The sequence below is a fragment of the Teleopsis dalmanni genome, chromosome 1, assembly GCF_002237135.1.
Source record: "Teleopsis dalmanni isolate 2A chromosome 1, ASM223713v2, whole genome shotgun sequence".
NCBI lineage: Eukaryota > Metazoa > Arthropoda > Insecta > Diptera > Diopsidae > Teleopsis > Teleopsis dalmanni.
In genome coordinates, this window is record NC_051846.1 from 80,596,300 (window position 1) to 80,617,000 (window position 20,701).

Here is a 20,701-nt window from a genome sequence, read left to right on the forward strand (position 1 = left end):
TTAATAATGTTGAAGCAATTAAATTAATTTGCCAGCAGACCGATTTTAAGTTAAACGGGAATATAATTGCCTTCCCCTCTAGATGTGTGCTTTAAACACTTAAAGCATTAAAAATGCATGCAACTATGAAAATACACTTTCTGTGTTAACCGTACATTGACACAATCAAAGGCCCTGCACAAGCAAGTAACTGCCTCATTTCAAGCACATAACCAATCAATATGCAAAGTCCTGAGCTCTAGTCGTACTTACGATTTATGTTTTTCCTTTTCATTAAAAATGGTAGAACTGAACCACATACACACACTCACACTAAGGGTTTTTCATATTGATTTTACCAATCGATTGCCATTAAAAATTAAAATTGAAAAGTTAAACCGCTCAGTGCGAAGAGGGAAATAGGAAGAGGGAAGTATAAGGAAAATACAACGCAGCCAACAACAAACCGCAACACATGCGGAATATGAAAGTGCAGTCAATCGCTGGTCCCCGTGGCGTATGATGAATGTTGTTTATTTTACGTTCCTCAGTAGAGAGGAAAATGCAATATGGAAATATGTTTTATATAATCAAAAAATCAGAATTATGCGCTCGAATATTGCGATTTGCTTTTAACTGTTGTGATTCTAATCAGTGGTCGATTTTTGCAGGATTTATGTTGATGCATTTCGGTTGTTCATTACATGGAATCTGCATTTTACGCATATTCTGTTCGCAGGTGCATCGGAATGTTTGCATTTGCGGCGCTGCATAATTACTGTTACGCATTAGCTTATTTTGAATAATTCATTTTAATCATGCCTGTTACCGTGTTAGGTATTTTCGAGTTGCAATTCTTGTTTTTCCAAAAATTAAAATATGGCTTATGGCTCGGTTTATGGTTCTGTTGGTTTCTGATACCGAATCAGCAATCATAGCTCACGCCAAATTGTAATTGAGTAGAAAAATAAAATTCAAAATCGTTGATTTATGCACTGCGCCGTTTTTGCGTTTGGATTATGCAAATTTTATTTTTTCAAATTTAAATCGATTGTTTGCTCATTTATTTTATAACGCATTGTATTATTAAATAACTTAAAAGAATTATTTAATATACTCAAACTTATAAATGCTGCAATATTGCATTTAAAAATTTAAAACAATTCAAAAATGAATTTGGTGCATGAGCAAACGAGTTAATAAGAGAAATAAATTTAAGGACGTTTAAATTAGTTTTTAAATCATATTTTACTAATATACAATGATCACCACTTAGATATCATACACGGGAAAAATAGAAATAAAAATATAATAAATATTAAGATATCGATAATAATTGTTTACAATCCAAGTTTATTTTAGTGACTAACATTTATATGCCATAAAAAGTTGAACAACTGAATATTCATCACAGTAAAGCGGCAACAGCAATGATCCTGCGACACTTTGACCAAAAAAAGTTGGACATACTATTGCTTCAAGAGCCCTGGATTGTTCACAACGCAATTAAAGGACTCGCTACATCAGTTGCCACGCTGTTCTTTCTACAGACAGCTGCAAAAATAAGGACATGCATAACGGTCACGAAGGTGATATACTGCATCCAATTGCCTCATCTATGCTCACCAGACCTTACTTCGGTCAGAGTAGGGAGTGATGCAAACATAAGCATTTAGCTTACTACAGTTTTTTAGATAATACCATGATCTTTGATTATATTGAAAAAATATTTCTAGTCAATCAAATACGTTAAATACAATTCGGTTTCAGTTCTTCTTGATAATCTTTACAAAAGAGAATATTTTTGGGTGATATTGGTAAGTAACTGCGGATTCTTATCACTAGATGATGTTGATACCCTTATATCTCGCAACACTACATATATCCGGTTATGTAAAAAGAAGAACAAATGTGTAAAAATCAGTATAGATTCAAAAATTAGTGATTTACTTGAAGAAATATATCATGTGATGTTGTATCAATAAGAACTGTGAAAGTGCTGCAAAAATATAACAAATTGGTTTACGGTTCGATACTATGAGTGAAGGCTACGCCTATTACTAGTATTACTCAGTTGTGTTTCGGAAATTCCGATGTCAAAGATGAAGCTTGTTCTTGCCGGCTAGTCTCTAAAAAAGTCAATGAAATTTTGCAACTGCTGGAACTAAACTGGCATGCAAGCTGTTAGTATTGAGGGAAATCACTAAACATCAACCACATGATATTTCAAAAGCAATTAAAAAATGCATAATACACAAAGACTTTCGATGTTTGGGTATCCTATGTATGAATTCAACTAAAAAAATTTGATTGACCAAAGTATTAACAGTAAAACTCGTCGCTGAAACACGTTTTAGAATGAAAAATAAATTACGCACGATAATATCCAAATCAATCAGTTATGATAAAATTATTTAGGGTGCCAGCGATCCTCCACAAATGACTGCAAAACAAAACTTGACGGCAAATAAGATTCTGTCAAGTATTTGGTAGGTACAAGCTGTTCCAGTCAGCTGCAACGATTAATTCAATCCCTTCACTGCTCACAACTCATCCGTTTAAATGAAACAATCGATGAAAAGTTACCAGATTTGATGAACAGGAAAATAATTGTGTTCCAATCATTACAACGTCAGACCACACACATCTTTGTTGACTCGAAACAACTTGAGGTCCGCATATTCTGGATAAAAATCAGTTACCCATGTTTTTCGCCGATAAACCACAGAAGTTCTACGGAAATATCTAAAATAGGGCAAGAAGTCATATTTAATAATAAATAATAACTATATATTTTTGTTTGAAAAAAGAAATGATGTTCGGGTACATAATAAACCCTAATTGTTTGACAAAATTTATTTGGTGACCTTAATCTTATCAGTGTGGGAAGAGTTGTTTTATAACGCTTTCTATAGATCTATTGCATAACACATATTTAAACATTGATGATTTCATATTCCAATTATTTTTAATATCACATTATACATACGTAGTGGTTTTATTTTTAAATTTTGTTGCATGCAGGGAAACATTTCAAAAATATTTAAAATTTAGAAACTTTGGAACTATTTAGAATATTTAAAAATAATGAATTTTATTTCATTTGAATTAAACTTAAAACATTTCTCTATAACGAAAAATATTCGCTGGATGGCTAACGTAATCAATATGCCAGTTTATACAAGTAGTGCCTTTTTTTATAAAGTAACTAGTTTTTAAAATATTATTATTAAACTCAATTAAATCACAATTCTGTATGTTATTAGTCTTGCCTTATATATACATCGATATCTGTTAGTTTTAATACTTTTAGATAGCATCAATGTGCTATAATATTGAAAGCAAGCATAATATTTATAAGAATTTCTGTAAATAAAAATCAAAAAAATTGAATTAAATTTTTTAGAATAGTCTACATTTGTAATCTCTCTTTTCATATCCTGCTCAGATTCAAAGTCAATTTGAAGCTCAGAGTCAGTGGTAATTATCCAAGGAACCTTACTTGGCTTGGCTTGTATGTTCTAAATTCAAGTTTTGTTAATTTACTGAAAGTTTTATTAACAAATTCATTTCTTGTGATATTTTAAATCGAATTAAGAATTGAATTAATTAATTATAGTTGTTTTCAATTGGTAAATTTCAATACAATTACTCTGCAAAGGCGTTATTTATTGCATTATATCTTGTGTATAGATCCTTATTTAGAAACTTAATACCGAGAAGTTATGCTAATGTTAATCTACGATTCGCTAGGCCGAAAATAAAAATTCTGAATATATATTTTTTATTCGTTGTTTTTTTTTATTATAATTGTATATTTAATTTAATTTTTAAAATCATTTATGATGAAAAAAACCAGGTTTCTTCATAGAAATTAGCGTTATAAAACCAAGATTTTTTATAACAATAATGAACAACAACAAAATTTTATTATTTATATATGAAGGATTATTGATTTTTGATTGATTTGAAATAAAAAAAAATGTTCATTGTTGAAGAAAAAATTATCAATATTATCCAATATAAAATATAAGAAGCACAAAAAGAAATTAAAATATCTATAGTTCGATCTTAGGGCCTCGAAAGAAGTTAAGCAGAATATTACCTCAGAAACTCTATTTTTTCTTTGTGGACTTGGACTTCCAGGAAAAACTATCAGGATATCAACTCTATTTGGGAAATCTATATCTTTCCAATGTAGTTCTCGAATTTATAAAAGATGTTAATTTATTCAGCTGTAGTTACAAAGGAGATTTTCCTTAAGTTCCAAGAAAATTCTAGTTTAAATTCCTTCTTATATAAATCTAATCTTACTTCAGTATTCGTTATTGTCTATGAGCTGACCATTTTGCTTTTTATACTTACTTTGTGCCCAAGTAATACGATGGATGAATCGAAGTTATATCAATTTAGATGATGCAAACTGTTGTGGTTGTATAAAAACTGCCACCATTAAGAAAAGTATAATAAAAAAATATATATATATCTATAAACCGGATATTTTTTAAAGAATTTTTGCGTTCAATTGGGCGCTCTTTAGATGTTACATAGGAAATTGCTTTTGAATGTGTTTTTAGAAATTACATCCCAAGTGACAACAGGGCTCTTTGTACATTCACCTTTTCGAAAACTCAAATACGACATCAAATCTGAGCATAATGATCTTTATCAATCAATAATCGTCTAAAGTCATATCATGTATTTTTGCAATGCAGACGTGTTCACAAAATGCAGTGCAGCTCAATGAAGTTTTTGGGCACTCTTTAAGTAGTTCATCTTCAAGGATTATACGTCAACTTTTAAACAAATTAACCCACTTAAAAGCTATTGTTTCTTAAAATAATACACATTTACTATTTCGGTATGAAATAGCCCGTAAACCTTTTTGATAGGATGAATTTTATAACCGCGCAAAAATTAAAAAAAAACACTACCTCATCCAATTAAAATCTCTATTAAATGATAAACAAAGAATAAATTATTTCAACGGATCGTGATCGAAATTTTGCTTATACTCTTATGAAAGATATATTTTATTTAGGTTGAATTTTGAATTCAACCATTGAAGGAATGACGCGACTCAACGAACTTATTAAAGAACCTAATTTGCTTAACTCAATTTTAGTTTAAAACATTTTTATGTTATACTATACACTATTGTTTGAAGAAATGACACCAGAACACCTGATGTGTCTTTGTCCAGATTTCGCCAGAACTACGTTTATCTTTCTAAAGGCCCCTTTCTTCAATTCACTTGACGATACCTTCAGCATAAGCATTAGCCAGATTCTTGCCTTTGTTAATGCCTCTGGTTGGTTCTAGTTTGACCCTCTACCTACTACCCACTATTACGAGGTTTTTGTGGATTCAAAACGGCTTTTTAGCTAATTGAGGAGGACTCGTCCTCCCTCCACCTCAACTAACTAACTAACTATATATTATTATTGACTTATAGTCAAAATATTTTACTGTTAACTTTGGAAATATCTCTTTATGTACATGAACATTATTGGTGTTGATTACTGTCCGTATTATTAAACCATTAACTGTTGTACAAAAGCATTTAATGGTTTTATTCTAATAGAGAACCATCTTGTTACAATAATGAGATCTTAAGCTTATATTCTTGCACAACTGTTATGTATTTTTACTATATATGTATTTATATATATTTTTTATTTTGAACTTTCTGTACTTATTTTTAAAAAAAAACTTAATTCATATTCTGTTCCATACTTCTAGTCGGAAATTCTTGTAGAAATAGCGGTACATGAGTACAAGCTGACCAACATTGTTAACCAACCATTTACTCGAGCATAGAAAACTGACACCATATAAGAGACAGATCTACAATTCACTATATATTTTCTACTACTATACATTACTCGAGTTTTTTATTCAAACGGTAAATGATATGTATTTAAGATGAATTAAGATTTCAGTTTGCAGTTCGCAGTTTGCAGTTTCCATTTTATTTTCCAGCATTTTAAGCAATTAAGCAATGTATGCAATAAAGATGCTTCCAAGCTAACAGAACCACTGAAGAAAGGGCAACAGAAACAATAAAAATAAAAATTGTTTCTGTAAAGGCACTTAATTGCCAACTGAGTTACCCGTATCTTAGACTCAACAGTTGTGGTGACTGGCTTCCTTCTTTTACAATTTTGTAATTGAAACCAAAATTATTCTAAGCTGTTTTCTTTCAAGTCGATTTCTAATGCATTGCAACGAATGTGAGGTATTCGCTTGAATTAAATTACAAACATAGACATATTTTCTATTGTACTTCTTACGACGCAAAGTAGGTAAAGATTGTGCAACCTGGTTTAAACTATGCATGCACTATCTGCTCAAACTTAAGCAGATAGTTTTGGGTAAATGCTCGTACACTGATGTACTTATAGAAAGCAGTAACGCCAACTTCCACATACCATATATTGTAGACACTATTTAGTTGAATATATTACCATAAGTTATGACAAATATACTTGTAATTATAGAAGAATTAGAGCAGTTTTGGAAACTCAATACGCAGTGCGCTTTTCGATTGTGTGTGCTGTTACAAGTACAGACAAGGATGCAATAATTATTAATACTGCATCATAAACATAATAACAATGTATGCATTGAGGAAATATAAGATCACTATAGATACGGAGACAGACACATACCGAAGTGACAAAAAATATCACTATTGTAAATAGTTTCTCAGCTGTAACAGGTTTTACACATTTAAGCTGAGGTTTCACATTTTACGCAGACAGTTGACATCGTGACGGGGTTCAAGTTGGTTGCAATCATCACACTTTGGATAATTAATTAAATTCACACAACATAACGCTCAGGATAACAAAAAGTGCTTTAGTTTTATTAACCGTCAAGGATCAATAGTGATAATTTTTTGTTGAACCAAAGATCGATTAAGAATTCAAATTAAAGAACTGAAATCGGTTGGTGCATAGATGTACTAATCAATAGAAAATGATTTAAATTTTCATTACGAATTTCTAGCACCATTCGAAATCAGTGCTTTTGATTGAAATTAAACAACAAATGTATTTGTGATAATGGCTAATGACTAATTTGTTAAATAAACTACATTGAATATATATTAAATATAAAAATGTGAACTCATACTTGAACCTTAAAAGGCTTCAACTTGAACTTAACTTTCAAATCAACTAAAGCGAACCATGCGAAATGCGGGTTTTCGTACGAATTTCTTACTGATTCATACTGTGGAAACCTTAGAAATGCACACAGAGAAATCGATGTGCTCAATTGGAAAAAAAGTTTGTGATCATGTGATTTTAATAGTATAATAATAATATACAAATATGAACAATAAGACAATTATATCTATCCACATTTCAAAAGACAAAATTACATATTGTATATATATATCGAAATTAGAATAATCAATGAACAATGATCCAAATAATATTAGCAAATTTTGAAGTATTCTTACCGCTTACAAGTTTTGATATAATTCTATTCAATTTTCCAGAATTATATTTGCATTTAGAATATATTCATATTCATATAATATTTAAAATTATTTCATGTTTTTACAATGAGAGGAGATATAAAATTGATAAATAACATTATTTATAATAAATAACATTGGTTACTAATTTTTATAAATACCATAGGTATTAAATGACAAATTTGAACAGTGAAAATAAATATAGGTATATTATCCTAAACAGAGTTTTCACAGGTTTTTTCACTAATAAATAAATTATATATAATCCAAAGGTAGTAATTACCGAGTTCAAACAGTGATAATAGATATTATCCTTAACACAGTTTTCAAAATTTATTTTATTCAGTGGAATTATTTCTATCTTTAAGTAAAACTTGTTAGAAAAAATTGGTACACACAAAGGGTGATAAACAAGTTTATTGAATGGACATCTTTAAAAAAAAAGTATTCATTACTTAGCACTAGTTAATCATAAAACAGTTATGTATACGCTCAATGCGTTATTTTTATTTAAAAAATATTGATCGTGCTGCCTTTAATTCGAAAGTTCTAAGTCATATAACATTTACATATAGGTATAACATATATTTAGCATATTTGTTGCCGTTCAAGGTGATTCTTTAGCCCAAAAAATGAAAAAAAAAGAATGTGACAAGATTTATTACAACATCATAACAATGTAATAAAAATATAGACCATCTTGCCTTTATTTCGAAAGGTCTTAATCTCTCCAACATAAAACACTCCAACATATATACAGCATGTTCTTTGATTAAACAGCTTTAATACGGGATGTAATTCGTTAGATACGAATAAAAAGGAATGTGAGAGGATTTATTATAATATTTACCAAAATGCAGGAAATCAAAGAAAAGGCTTTATAAACCACTGTCTATCGAAAACTCTAATTAACGCGAAACTAATTCAATTCATTAAATTATGTCAGTTTTCAAATATCTTCAATTTCAAATAAATAAATATATCATTTCTTCGAATAGCAACATTTTGTTAAAATTTTTAGAAATTATTTTTTTTGGTTATATTATTTTCATTAAGAATGTTAAGTCCTAAAAGGATAGTATTAGTAACGAAATTTTGGATTAGAAAAGGGCGGTAATAATGAGGACATTTCTTCAATTTAATAGAAATTTTTTAATGTATTTTTTTTGGAGTTATTTATAATTAATTTTAATATAACTTAATTAAATTTTTATTGGGGCTGCCCATATAACTACTCTATATATATACACATTAAAATAATTTTGGTAATTTTTGTAACAAAAATAATAAAAATTTTATCGTTTTTACTCACACACTTCAGCAAATTTGTCGAAAAGAGGAGTACACAGCTCATTTCAGAGACCGAACGATCGATTGTTAGCTCATTGGGATACCGGCTTAGCGTCTCTATATAACTATTGCTAGATTTTCAACATTTTTTTTTCAGAAGTCCTAATGAATGAAGTACTATATATAATAAAGTTGTTATTTTATACCTTAGTGTTATTGATTAGTACATTTGTAGTATTTCTATATTAGAGGTGTTTACAGTGCCCAAAGGTATATGGTATATTTTTAAATCACTTTAAGCAGATTTTGTGCAGCAAAATCTTCATCTGCAAAGTAAATTGAGAATGTCAGTTACAGATGGTCGGTCTTATATGGTTTCTTTAAGTAATATACATACTTAAGCCTCCATTACTTTGAAGCTTTTATAATCATTTTAATTTAATTTAATTTCTTTTTAGGATTTAAATGACTTTAAAATTTAAATCTTATAGTCTCTTTAGTCTCTTTAGAATATAAAGACTATATTCTACTTTTCTTGAAACTCCAAGAATTTCTCGTCACTATTCATTGTTCAAAAAACGAAACCCAAAAATTATTGCTGATTTGAGAACTCTCATTTTAAATAAGTGTTACCATTTTTAAAAATTTTTATTTCGGTTAAAGTTATAATTATTTTATTATTTTTTTAATAAAAATATAAAAGTAAAATAGAAATATATAAATGAAAATATTTTTTTATTATAAATATTATTTCGGGAAAGAAGACAGCACCTAGCTATTAAGCCTTCGTCAAAGTTAATAATTTGTTTATATATATAAAGCATTTACTTTAAAAAACAATCCTTATAATTATTTATGTTTCTAAACACTTCCGTAGATCTTAAAATTAGCATTACGTTAATTATTTTCTTAAGTAATATTTTTAAAGTTATTAAAATTTAATCAATAATAAACTCATTTTTTTTTTTATTAAAATCTATTGAATAAATTTAAATAGGCTAATACGCATTAAAAACAAAAACAATTAACTTTTATTTGATCTTAGTATATATTTGTATATTTATCATTAAATAATTTACCTTGTTTACTTATCAATGAACACGAAAATTTAATATTTAATTAAACAATCAAATATTTAACAATTTGTTTATCATATATTTTTTAACCGGGTCGATTTAATATTTATTTAACTCTTATTTACACTAGTCTGGTCTTATCGTTGAGATTTCGATTTAGAAAAATCAGGATTATAAATTCTTGTATGACTGACAAGGTCTGAGATAATGACAATAATTTAAATATTTATTTTATTGAAAAAGTAATCGTACATACTCTGATTTTCTACGTCTAAACCACATCTAAATTTTTACACGGGTAGATAAATAATCATAAATTCGTGTAATCTAATATATGAGTTTGATAATTTTCTAAGCATTTTTGGAATACATCTATTTATACATTAATGTAATAAATATTATTAGTGGAGAAGATTTATTATTGACTGCATCTTAAGCCGTATGAAAATGTATGTGTATGTCGAAAATATCAGTTAAGGGATATAAGGGAGTTAATATCATTGGTGTAACTAGGAAGCAGACATCTGTAAAGAAGTTATATTCATAAGAATCAACGACCAAAAAGTGTTTTATATTAATGTATAGCAGCTGCCAGCTCAGTCAGATCCCCTTGTCACTGATCAATCACATTATTCAAAAGTGGAGCAGAATACTCAATGGACCAACATTTCATAATGAAAATTTTTATAAAACACTTCTTTGCCTTGTAAGACGGAAAGATCAATCAACACATAATTCCATCTTGATTATGCCCTTGATCAATAGTCTGGCAAAACTGCACAAAATAACAAAGCGTTATCAACACACTCAACAAGGTACAAATTCTTGCATATGAGCAATGAGAACATGTCCCATCATCAATTGAAGTACTCCTGGAACTCATACCTCTTCACATTCATGTGCAATCACAGGCGAAGAGGGCTGCTCTTAGAGTAATTACAAACAGGATGACTGGTCTTGAAAAAATCTAATACTCTGGTTGCACAAATCCCAGAAACTGAAATGCCAACGAACAGGATGATTGTAAAGTATAACTTTACAAAAAACTTCAAAACTGAACTTGGCTGAACTTGGCAACAAAACATTAACATTGTAACACTTTACAAAAAATCATCCTTAGTATCACAATTAAGATTTAATATACTTACATAATAAAATTATTCTTATAACAAATAAAATATTATTTATTAATTTTATTATATATATTTAATATGAATATATTTTATTGATATCTATATGTTTTGAAATTTGTTAACATTTATATGACACACAATTTTAAAGTTGTTTAAATGAATTTCGGGTTTTAATATTCATCATTTTCGAATGGATGGTATTTATGACCATAGGCACTGAAAATAGAAAAAAATATTAATATTAGGAATTATGGGAATGTGTAGATTAAATGTAATTTTTTTATATTATTTAATTATATTTATATTTAACTTGTTGTTTATTAAATTTATTAATTTATATTTGTTTCTATTAATTTAAAAATGTTTTAAGTAAAAAATGATAATGAAATAAAATCATATATTTATTTATATTTAGAATAAATAATGAAAGATGGTAAAAAAAATATTCAACCATTCCATAGAATCGCAAAAATCATTGACATCGTTGATATAATATAGGATAAAATAAATATATACAAAAATAAGTAGACCTCTAGATATATTTAGTATCGCTAAAAGCCAATATATCTATGTATGGTTTTCAGCTAGCCAAAATGAATCTAAACCGAATATAAATAAAATATAATTAATAAATGATATAGAAGCATTTGAAACAAAGCTCTCTACATCTTGTATTTGAATGTATCGCCTCACGGTGTTTGGAAACAGCTACATACTTAATATGCTTTTGAATAATAAAGCTCTAATTAGAGTAATAAACAGTACTCATTTGTCATAGTCAATTGACTTCGGCACATAGACTTGATCTCTACTGTCATCAATTTCTAATTTATAGAAAATAAAGCTACACCAAAAATTCAAAAAACTTACACGTTTCGAAAATTGGAATAAATATTGTCATATCTATATTACCTTGAATGAACACTTTCCAATGCATGTTAGAACTATCCGAGTTTCAATAATAGCAAAAATTAATTATTTAAGTTTGACAAATAGGATAAGCCATCTGACATATGGAATGATATTTCTATTATGTTAATAGAAATAATTGAAGGTATGGAAAAAAGATTCAGCATAATTAACATTACGGTTCCAATATATGAACAATATTTTTGAGATAAACCAAGCACATGTTGTTTAAATTTCAATTTAGAAATTCTTTACGAGTATTGAGCAGAATCTACTTCAATATATAATACAAATGAAATAAATGCTAAACTGAAAATAACAGATATGAGAAGCTTTATTTTAAAGTTTTCTTAACACTGTACCTCAATCATTTACTACAAAATTAGGTAATCACTAGTATTAAAGATAATACAAATAGTTTAAAATAGTTTAACTCACAACAGACTTATCGAATATTTTAAGGTGACCAATGTAAACTAATTGTGTTTATGATTAGTAAATCTGGATTCAATCTAGATTTACTTTTGATTTGTCGAATTTTGTTGCCCAATTGAACATTTTTAGGCTAATCTAACATTTTTGTTGTTGTAGTAAAGTCACTTTATTTGTCAAGTCATACAAAACAGCTTCAGATTCAGGTCAATCTTGCTACTTTGGCTAAATATATAGAGTATTATAAATTAATCTCGTGTGTAAACATTTCACTCGAGATTTACTAAAATTGAATTAAAAATTGCACTAAAAGTGAATTTCGATTGAAAAAATTACACCAGATTTACACCAAACCTGACATAACTAAACAAAAAAGTATATATAATTACTAGTTGCTAGAAAAAATAAAATAATTTTCACAAATTATTTTTCAAAATTAAATTTGAATCGATTTAAATTGAATTTGATTAAACTTGAATGTTTCACATTTACAAATAAGTTTTAGAATTAAGTAGAAAAGTGAAAAGCTAAATTTTTCTGATTTCTATTAGTATAAAAATTAAGCTATTCATTATGAAGAAACTATATATTAAAATATTAATGATTTTCTTTCTGAAAACTTAATTATATACAATGATTTAATTGGTTATTTGCAAGCAGTAAATCAAAAATATTAAAATCAACAAAAAAAATTTGACATTAAAAGTTGACATCAAATTACGTTATATTTTTTAAGCTTCACCTCTCCGAATTTAAATAGATCCCATTTGCAAAGTTTCATTTGCTCAATCAGTTATTAACTAAATGATCAACAAACTCATAGGCGGGCATGAGTCCATACTTTACAAATATCATAATAAACAAAAAAACCCTCATTTACTATAGTAAAAAGTGTATAAAAATATTCATAGATAATAATTATTTAAGTAATTTCATTTGGAAAAGCGCTTTTTAAGAAGTATAATTATTTTCTTGTTGATATACTATTTACACAAATAATTATACTGCTAATCAATAATTGCAATTAATTAAACAATTCCTATTTTCAATAGTTCATTTTTAACAAAAAGTTTACTAATACTAACTATTGATTTATATATAGTTTATATATATAAAAAAAACGCATACATGTTTTAAAAATTTGCCTTTGTATAAAAATATTTAACATTAAAAATAATATTGCAATGTTCTGTTTTGGATAAAAAACAAAAATGGGGAACTACAAGTTAGTACTGCATAAGGAAGCGCTTTTGCTTCGAGAATCAGTTTATTCCAGAGTTCGGAATGTGGTGCACAAAATCGCACACTGCACTGTGCGAGTGGAAATTATTTTTAAAATATGCACACGCACATTTGTGGTGTTAAGAAAAAAAATGCACGCACTCAAATTTGTTGTGCGATTTTAAATTTCACATCGCACAAAGCGATGATTGTGCACACAGATTCGTGCACACACATTTGTGCTGTGTGACTGATTTTTAAAAATGTGCACAATCAGATGTGCGAGAAAATTTTATGCTCGCACCGCACTGTGCGACAAAAAATTCTCTTTGCACACGAGTGTGCTGCTCATATTACGTTTGCACAAATGTGCACAAATGTGCGACTGCACAAACGTGCACAAATGTGCACAAATGTGCGGTTGCACAAACGTGCACAAATGTACGATTTTGCGCTTGCACCCAAGGGTGGAAAAAAATTACAGGAACTTCACAATTTTGTTTGAAATAGAAAATATTATATTGTTGCAAATTTTGAAAAAATTGATATTTGCGTTCTTTGGGACTGTAACTTATATTAAAAATTGCATAAATTAACAAATATTTAAAATAATTATTTTTGTTAATTAATGTAAACTAAAAATTATAACTGTCTTAACCTTATTTATATTTTAACTTAAAATATTAGTTTTTTGTATATTACTTTGTGCATTTTTAAATGCAAATATAGTAAGTGAACTTAAAGTATTTGTTTGGAAAGTTTTGCACCAGTTTAAAAAAAATAAAAACATATTTTAGGAAGATTTTTTTATGCCCAAAAAATATGAAAGATTAGGAAAATATTTTTTTTGAACAGGTAGCAGGTATTGGTATTGGTGTATTTGTTTAATAAATTTTGCAACAGTTTAAAAAAGATAATACGGGAGGGCCACAAATAGATATTTTTCTTCTCCAGAAATATGTATTCACATAGGTAGAGTATCTAACATTCATTAAAAAACGCGAAAGATTAAGAAAATATTTTCTTGAACAGGTAGCAGGATTTTAGCGCCCTTTCTACTGTGATAAGTAAGCAGAGATATAATTTAAGTGAAAAAAATATTTCAGCAATGTTATTAATAAGATTAAATGAAAATTTATTTCAAAAAATATGTAATAAAAATTATATATTTTATAATAAGAAATTAAGATATTAAATTATAAAATTATTTCAATAACTTTGTTAAATTTAAGCTGTAATTAAAGATAAAAAATTAATTGAAATCTAATAAAAAAATTAATTCATGTTGTTGTAAAAAATATTTAATTTGCTTTTTATAACCTTACTAACGAATCTTAGTGTACAACTTACTATTAAATAAAATTTTATGAAGTAGTCCAAAATTGATATATTTAATTTTTTCAAAGTACGATCCGTAGAACCGATCCTCTTTACTTATAACATTTCGAAACAAATACTCTTTCTCTATTAAATTCATGTACCTATTGAATATAACAAAGTTTTCAAGTACATTGTGAAATTAACTTTATTCCCATATTTTAAATTAATAAACCTTAAAAAAATAAGTAATATAAGCAATAAATGTAAATCTAATAATAAATTCAAAATTAAAATATAAATACAAAATTATTTCTTCAATAAAATATTTCGCATTAAGACCAAAATTAATACAAATCAGTTTTCCGTACTATTTTGCTGCGATATTTGTCATAATATTGTGCGCTTTTAAATCATAATTTTACACAAACGTGCAGTAGACATTTCGTCTCCGCACATTTGGGTGCATTTTTATTTTCGAGCCTGCACACAAAATGTGCTTCTCGTATTCTTTTCTGCACACGTTGTGTGCGAGGGCAAGTTGGCTGCCGCACACACAATGTGCTGTGCGAAATAACTTCGGCACAAACAACGAATGCGTGTGCGAGTTTTATTTCACTCCACCACACTCGTGTGAAATGTGCGTTTCGTTTGTGCACACAAGATGTGCACTTAAGATGTGCACAAAAATTTTCGCACACCACATTTGTGGTGTGAAATTTTAGAATCGCACAACATTTGTGCGTGGTGTTTTGCATTTTTGTGCACAGCACAGTGTTTTTCTGAACCCTGGTTTATTCTAACTCTCCGACTACATTGGAGAGACTTTGGAATGATTTTTATGTTCGAAGGCAAATGTGTATTATTTTTAAATTTTTAATGAAAAAATTTAAGAGTAAAAATGCACAAATATATCTAAAATCTAGTCAACATAGATGTTGAGTACGCTTATGATATCAGAAATATTCTTTCCAATTTATGTAACCTGAAGATTGACCTATGGATATGATATGACCTGATCACTATTAAGAGTAAATAATTGCACTTTTACTCTTTATTCGTACTGCTGTATACACCTAATAATCTCTCAATTTTTAATTCAATTTAGTTAAATAAGTTAATTTATCGAAATTAGTTCTGTATTTATTTATTTTACCTAAATTTAATTCTTATTTTATTAGAATAAATATACACGTACAAAATCAATACAAATAAATGATTTTTGAATATTTATAATATATTTATATAAATATTATATATATTAATTTTGATTTTAACGTCAATATGACAGAAGTGAATATTTTTACTTTAAAAGAAACTGTGGTATTTAATAGAGAAGTTTAGATAGTGAACAACAACAAAAATAATTTTTATATTATTTTAAATAATTGAGTTTGTGGATGACCATACAGCTATTTCGAGTATTGCCAAATACCAATCATCAGTGGTTTTTGAAATAATTCTTCTATTTAATTAATCGTAAATAATTTTATTGCGACTGCAAGTATCAGAAATTGAATTAATAAAAATAATATAAAAATAATTTTTGCTGTTATAGCTTACTACTGTTCGAAACTTCTCTATTATTATATACATTTATAATTTATAATATATTTATAATATATGGCATGAATCTACATTGAATAAGCTGAGTATAAATAAATATTTAAGTACATTTTACATATATAAATAAATGTTTAAATCCAGTTAAATATTAGCACATCTTGACTCAAATAAATAAAAAATGTCATAAATTATTTGTAACAAAAATGAACAAAATATGAGATAACAAGTCTATAATAACGTAATCATAATTTTCCGTTGATAATATAAAGATTATTGAGAAATACGTAAATAGTGTCTACAAGGTAAAAAAAACTGACTGATAAGTCGTTTTTAAAGTGCATAACAAATGCAAAGAAGGGAGAAAAAAATGCTTTGACAACTAAACACTTGTAGATAAAACGGAGGGATACTTATACAAAAAAATTCGCTTTAAGCAAATTATTGTTCTACAGTGACTATTAAAATTATCACCACTTTGAACAAAACTATAAATATATTACTGTTAATAAGAAAGTTATATATTTACCTGGTAATTGGAACAAAACGTCCATTGCAGTCAAATGAATCAATGGTGTCAATATCATCTTTAGTTAATTCAAAAGAGAATACATCGAAATTAGATGCAATGCGACTCTTAGTAACCGACTTTGGAATGGGAATATTGCCACGTTCAACTTGCCAGCGAATTAGAATTTGTGCAGGTGTTTTCCCATATTTGGTAGCAATGGCAATAATCTAAAGAAACCACATAAGCATATAAAATAATAAAAGTAAATTATATGTAAAACCTTAGGATCATCCAACAAAACGGGGTCACCAGGCTTGGCCCAAGGACGATTAGGTGAGCCTAATGGACTATAAGCAGTAATAACAATATTTTTGGATTTACAATATTCCATAAGTTTTTTTTGGTTCAAATATGGATGGCATTCTATTTGATTAGTTACTGGTGGTATTTTAGCAGCTTGCAAAACACGTTCAATTTGACTTTTATTGAAATTGGATATGCCAATGGATTTGCAAAGACCAGCCTCAACAAGTTTTTCCATTTCTTTCCAAGTATCAACATAATCAACTTCAGAATAAAGTGTTTTACCGTCCGCATCAGATGGGAAAAGTTCACCATCTTCTTGGTATGCCATTGGCCAATGAATCAAATACAAATCCAAATATTGCAATCCCAAGTTCTTCAAAGTCTTTTCACATGCGGGACGAACTAAATCAGTGCGATGGAATGTATTCCAGAGTTTACTGGTAATAAACACATCCTCACTAGAAATATTGCATTGGTATAATTTGTTAAGAACTTAATAAATATTTTCAATATACCGCTTAATAACGCCTTCTTTAATTTTTACGCTTAAAGCCTCGCCTACTTCCTCCTCATTTTGGTAGACATGTGCACAGTCAATGTGACGGTATCCAATATCAATCGCATCTTTAACGGCTTGTGTTACCTCACCTTTTGGACTCTATTAGGTGTTAAAGAAAGCAAAATTATTATAGTAATGTTAATTTTTAATAATTTACGTAGTTATATATAATTTTATATAATTATATTAAATATAAGTTTTACAAAATCTAAGTTGTTTTAGAAATATTACCTATTATGGTCTTATTAATTACGGACATAGATATTGTTACATGGCTAAAGGCTAAATTGTTTGCATATATATTAATTAACAAAATAATACTCTTGTTATTAGACTATTTCCTTTTTTATTATACATTTCGCTTATCTTAAAACTTTCATATGAAAAACTATTTTATTTATTATTATATATGTACATATTTACATACTAGCTATGATAACGTCTTCGCTTCAAAAAAAACAAATTCCTTTAATTCATCCGATAATGGCTTTGCAATACTGTATAATATATGTGATTATAATTATCACAAATCACTTTAATGGGAATTTAATTGAAAGCCAAAACTAATAAAATTTGTTTCTAAGCAAATATATTGTAATTTATAATTATAGTTTATTATTAAAAATGAAGACACAATTGTGTGGTACTACATATTTTCTCATCATTAAAATTAAATATATTAATTAATTATTTGTGATTTAAAATTTAATGGATTGATTATATGTACTTCAACTGCGCTGGTTAGGGAAGTGGGGGTTAAAATCAGGTCATCGATCATATAAATAACATGTCAAATAGTGGAAAACATTTTGTGTTTATATGTAATTATATTGTAATACATAGTAATTAATATTATAAAATTTTTGAACTGAATAATAAATTAGTATAAATGTACGTCGGTCCAAAATCGCAACAGTCTACAAACGCTTTAAGGTAATATATTTAGATGAGTGGTTCCCAAGCAGTAGTCCGCGGAATACAGGTGGTTCATGAGATGGTTAAAAATTGTTCCGGAATCAAATTTATGGATGCATAGCTTGTAGTGTGTCCACGAAGACCTCACTTATTAAAAAAATATGTACAAAACATTTACAAGTAATTATACACCTATTTTATAGCCTATATATAATGTACCAATGCACTTATACAGTTCATTATACTCTTACCAGAGATGCATAAAACATATTAAAATAATCATACAGTTTATTATTCTTAAATTTTAGGGAACTACTAAAAATAAAATTATCATAGTGGTCCTTGATCAAAAAAAGTTTGGAAATCGCTAATTTAGATGTCATTATTGAAGCCCACAACGATCCACATGTGTAGTTCTTTTTGAATGTGGTGAGTGGCAGTTGTTTATCGAAGTCTACAAATGGATAGGGCACATTAACCCAACCGTGCTTGGAACCGAAACATTTTTTATTCGAAAGTACTAGTGTTCTTCAATGAAAAATTCTCTAAAGGCCTATTAAAATGTTAATTTAAGATCTTTTTAAGGTAAGTCAATTCACGATATACATTTCTGCACTTTTAATTTAAAATATTAAAAATATCTTATGAGCTTAAAAAACTGATCTTAAGAAACCCGACCAAATTCGGGAGAAATATACCAGAAACTACATCTTAATACTTTATATAGAGACTTGTTAAAACTTACTTATTAATTTAGAACATGATGACTTGCACTTGCGAATTACATATATATATATACATATGTATGTAAAAAATTCAAGGTCAAAACAATATATTAAATTTGTTTTAAAAAACTAATTTCTGTTGTTTACAATATTAGTAATAATACATTTTAATATAAATATGTTTATTTATATATATATTTAATATATTAACATATTTATTTTATGTGAGCAATTATATATGTAATTATATATATATAACCAGAAGTGCAATTTTGCTATTCTATTAAAGCCTCATAAGAATAGTTTACGAGCCAGTGAAATATGCGATACTCGCACTGTATATATGTATGTAATATAATAAAAATGTCTGTTTTGTTTTAAACGTATGTATATTATATTTAATTATCTTGAAATAATATTAATAGAATATACATACATACATATATACACACACATTTAACAACACCGGTAAACATGACACGCGATCAGTGGTGTACCAAAACATTTATCTTTCTTTTATTTTAAACAAAATCAAGTAATTTATTTAATTTATTCTCATATTATTTTACAAAACAATATATAAAACTTTTATAATATGTAATACAAGCTCTAAATTTAAAACAAAAAACTACAATTGTTACATGTACTTACACCCCAGGTGCCTAAACCAACAACTGGCATGGTTTTCCCATTGTTTAAAGTTACGTTTGGTACCGACATTTTTAACACTTTAATTAGTATAATTCAAAACACTATTAATTAAAATGAATTACTTGCAAAAATAATTACAATTTATTTTCTTACAGTAACTGCAAAAAAAACTAAACGAACCGGCTGCCAAGCAACTAAACATTGGCGTAGTCTTTTTGGTGCTTTTATATACTTTTCGAAACAGCTGTCAGAAAGCTTTTATGTGCAAATGTCAAAATTGTATGGGTTTTGTGTACGTATAAAATTGTATTTGAAATATTAGAAAAAAGTAGTAATAATAGTATTTGAAAATAATATATATTTATTTAGGCCGTGTGCGAGTTCGAGTAAATTGAAGTAAAGTAAATTGAAATTTCCTAGGAATTTTGTATGTATATATTATTTTTGGTTAAAAGTTTTCAAATTTATTTATATATATATTAAACATTGCATAAAATTTTCACAATGGTAATACCAATATACCTAATTTTTATCTAATTTACTCCACTCGAAATTCTGGTAAATACCAACATTAGCTGCCATACCGACATAATTTACTAATTCCCTTAATTTACCATTAATTTACTAA

The 20,701-nt window shown here is 27.6% G+C and overlaps 1 protein-coding gene across 1 annotated transcript; it reads right to left on the bottom strand.

The window, feature by feature from the left end:
• Positions 1–11,061: 11,061 nt before the first annotated feature.
• On the bottom strand, positions 11,062–20,310 carry LOC119668176 (aldo-keto reductase family 1 member B1-like). Its single transcript, XM_038077613.1, has 6 exons — positions 20,227–20,310; positions 20,074–20,150; positions 17,739–17,881; positions 17,198–17,681; positions 16,936–17,144; positions 11,062–11,180 (listed from the first exon to the last, which is right to left on the bottom strand). The coding sequence occupies exons 1-6, from the start codon at positions 20,273–20,275 to the stop codon at positions 11,135–11,137; spliced, it is 1,008 nt and encodes a 335-aa protein (XP_037933541.1). The 5' UTR covers positions 20,276–20,310; the 3' UTR covers positions 11,062–11,134.
• Between the last annotated feature and the right edge of the window lie 391 nt (positions 20,311–20,701).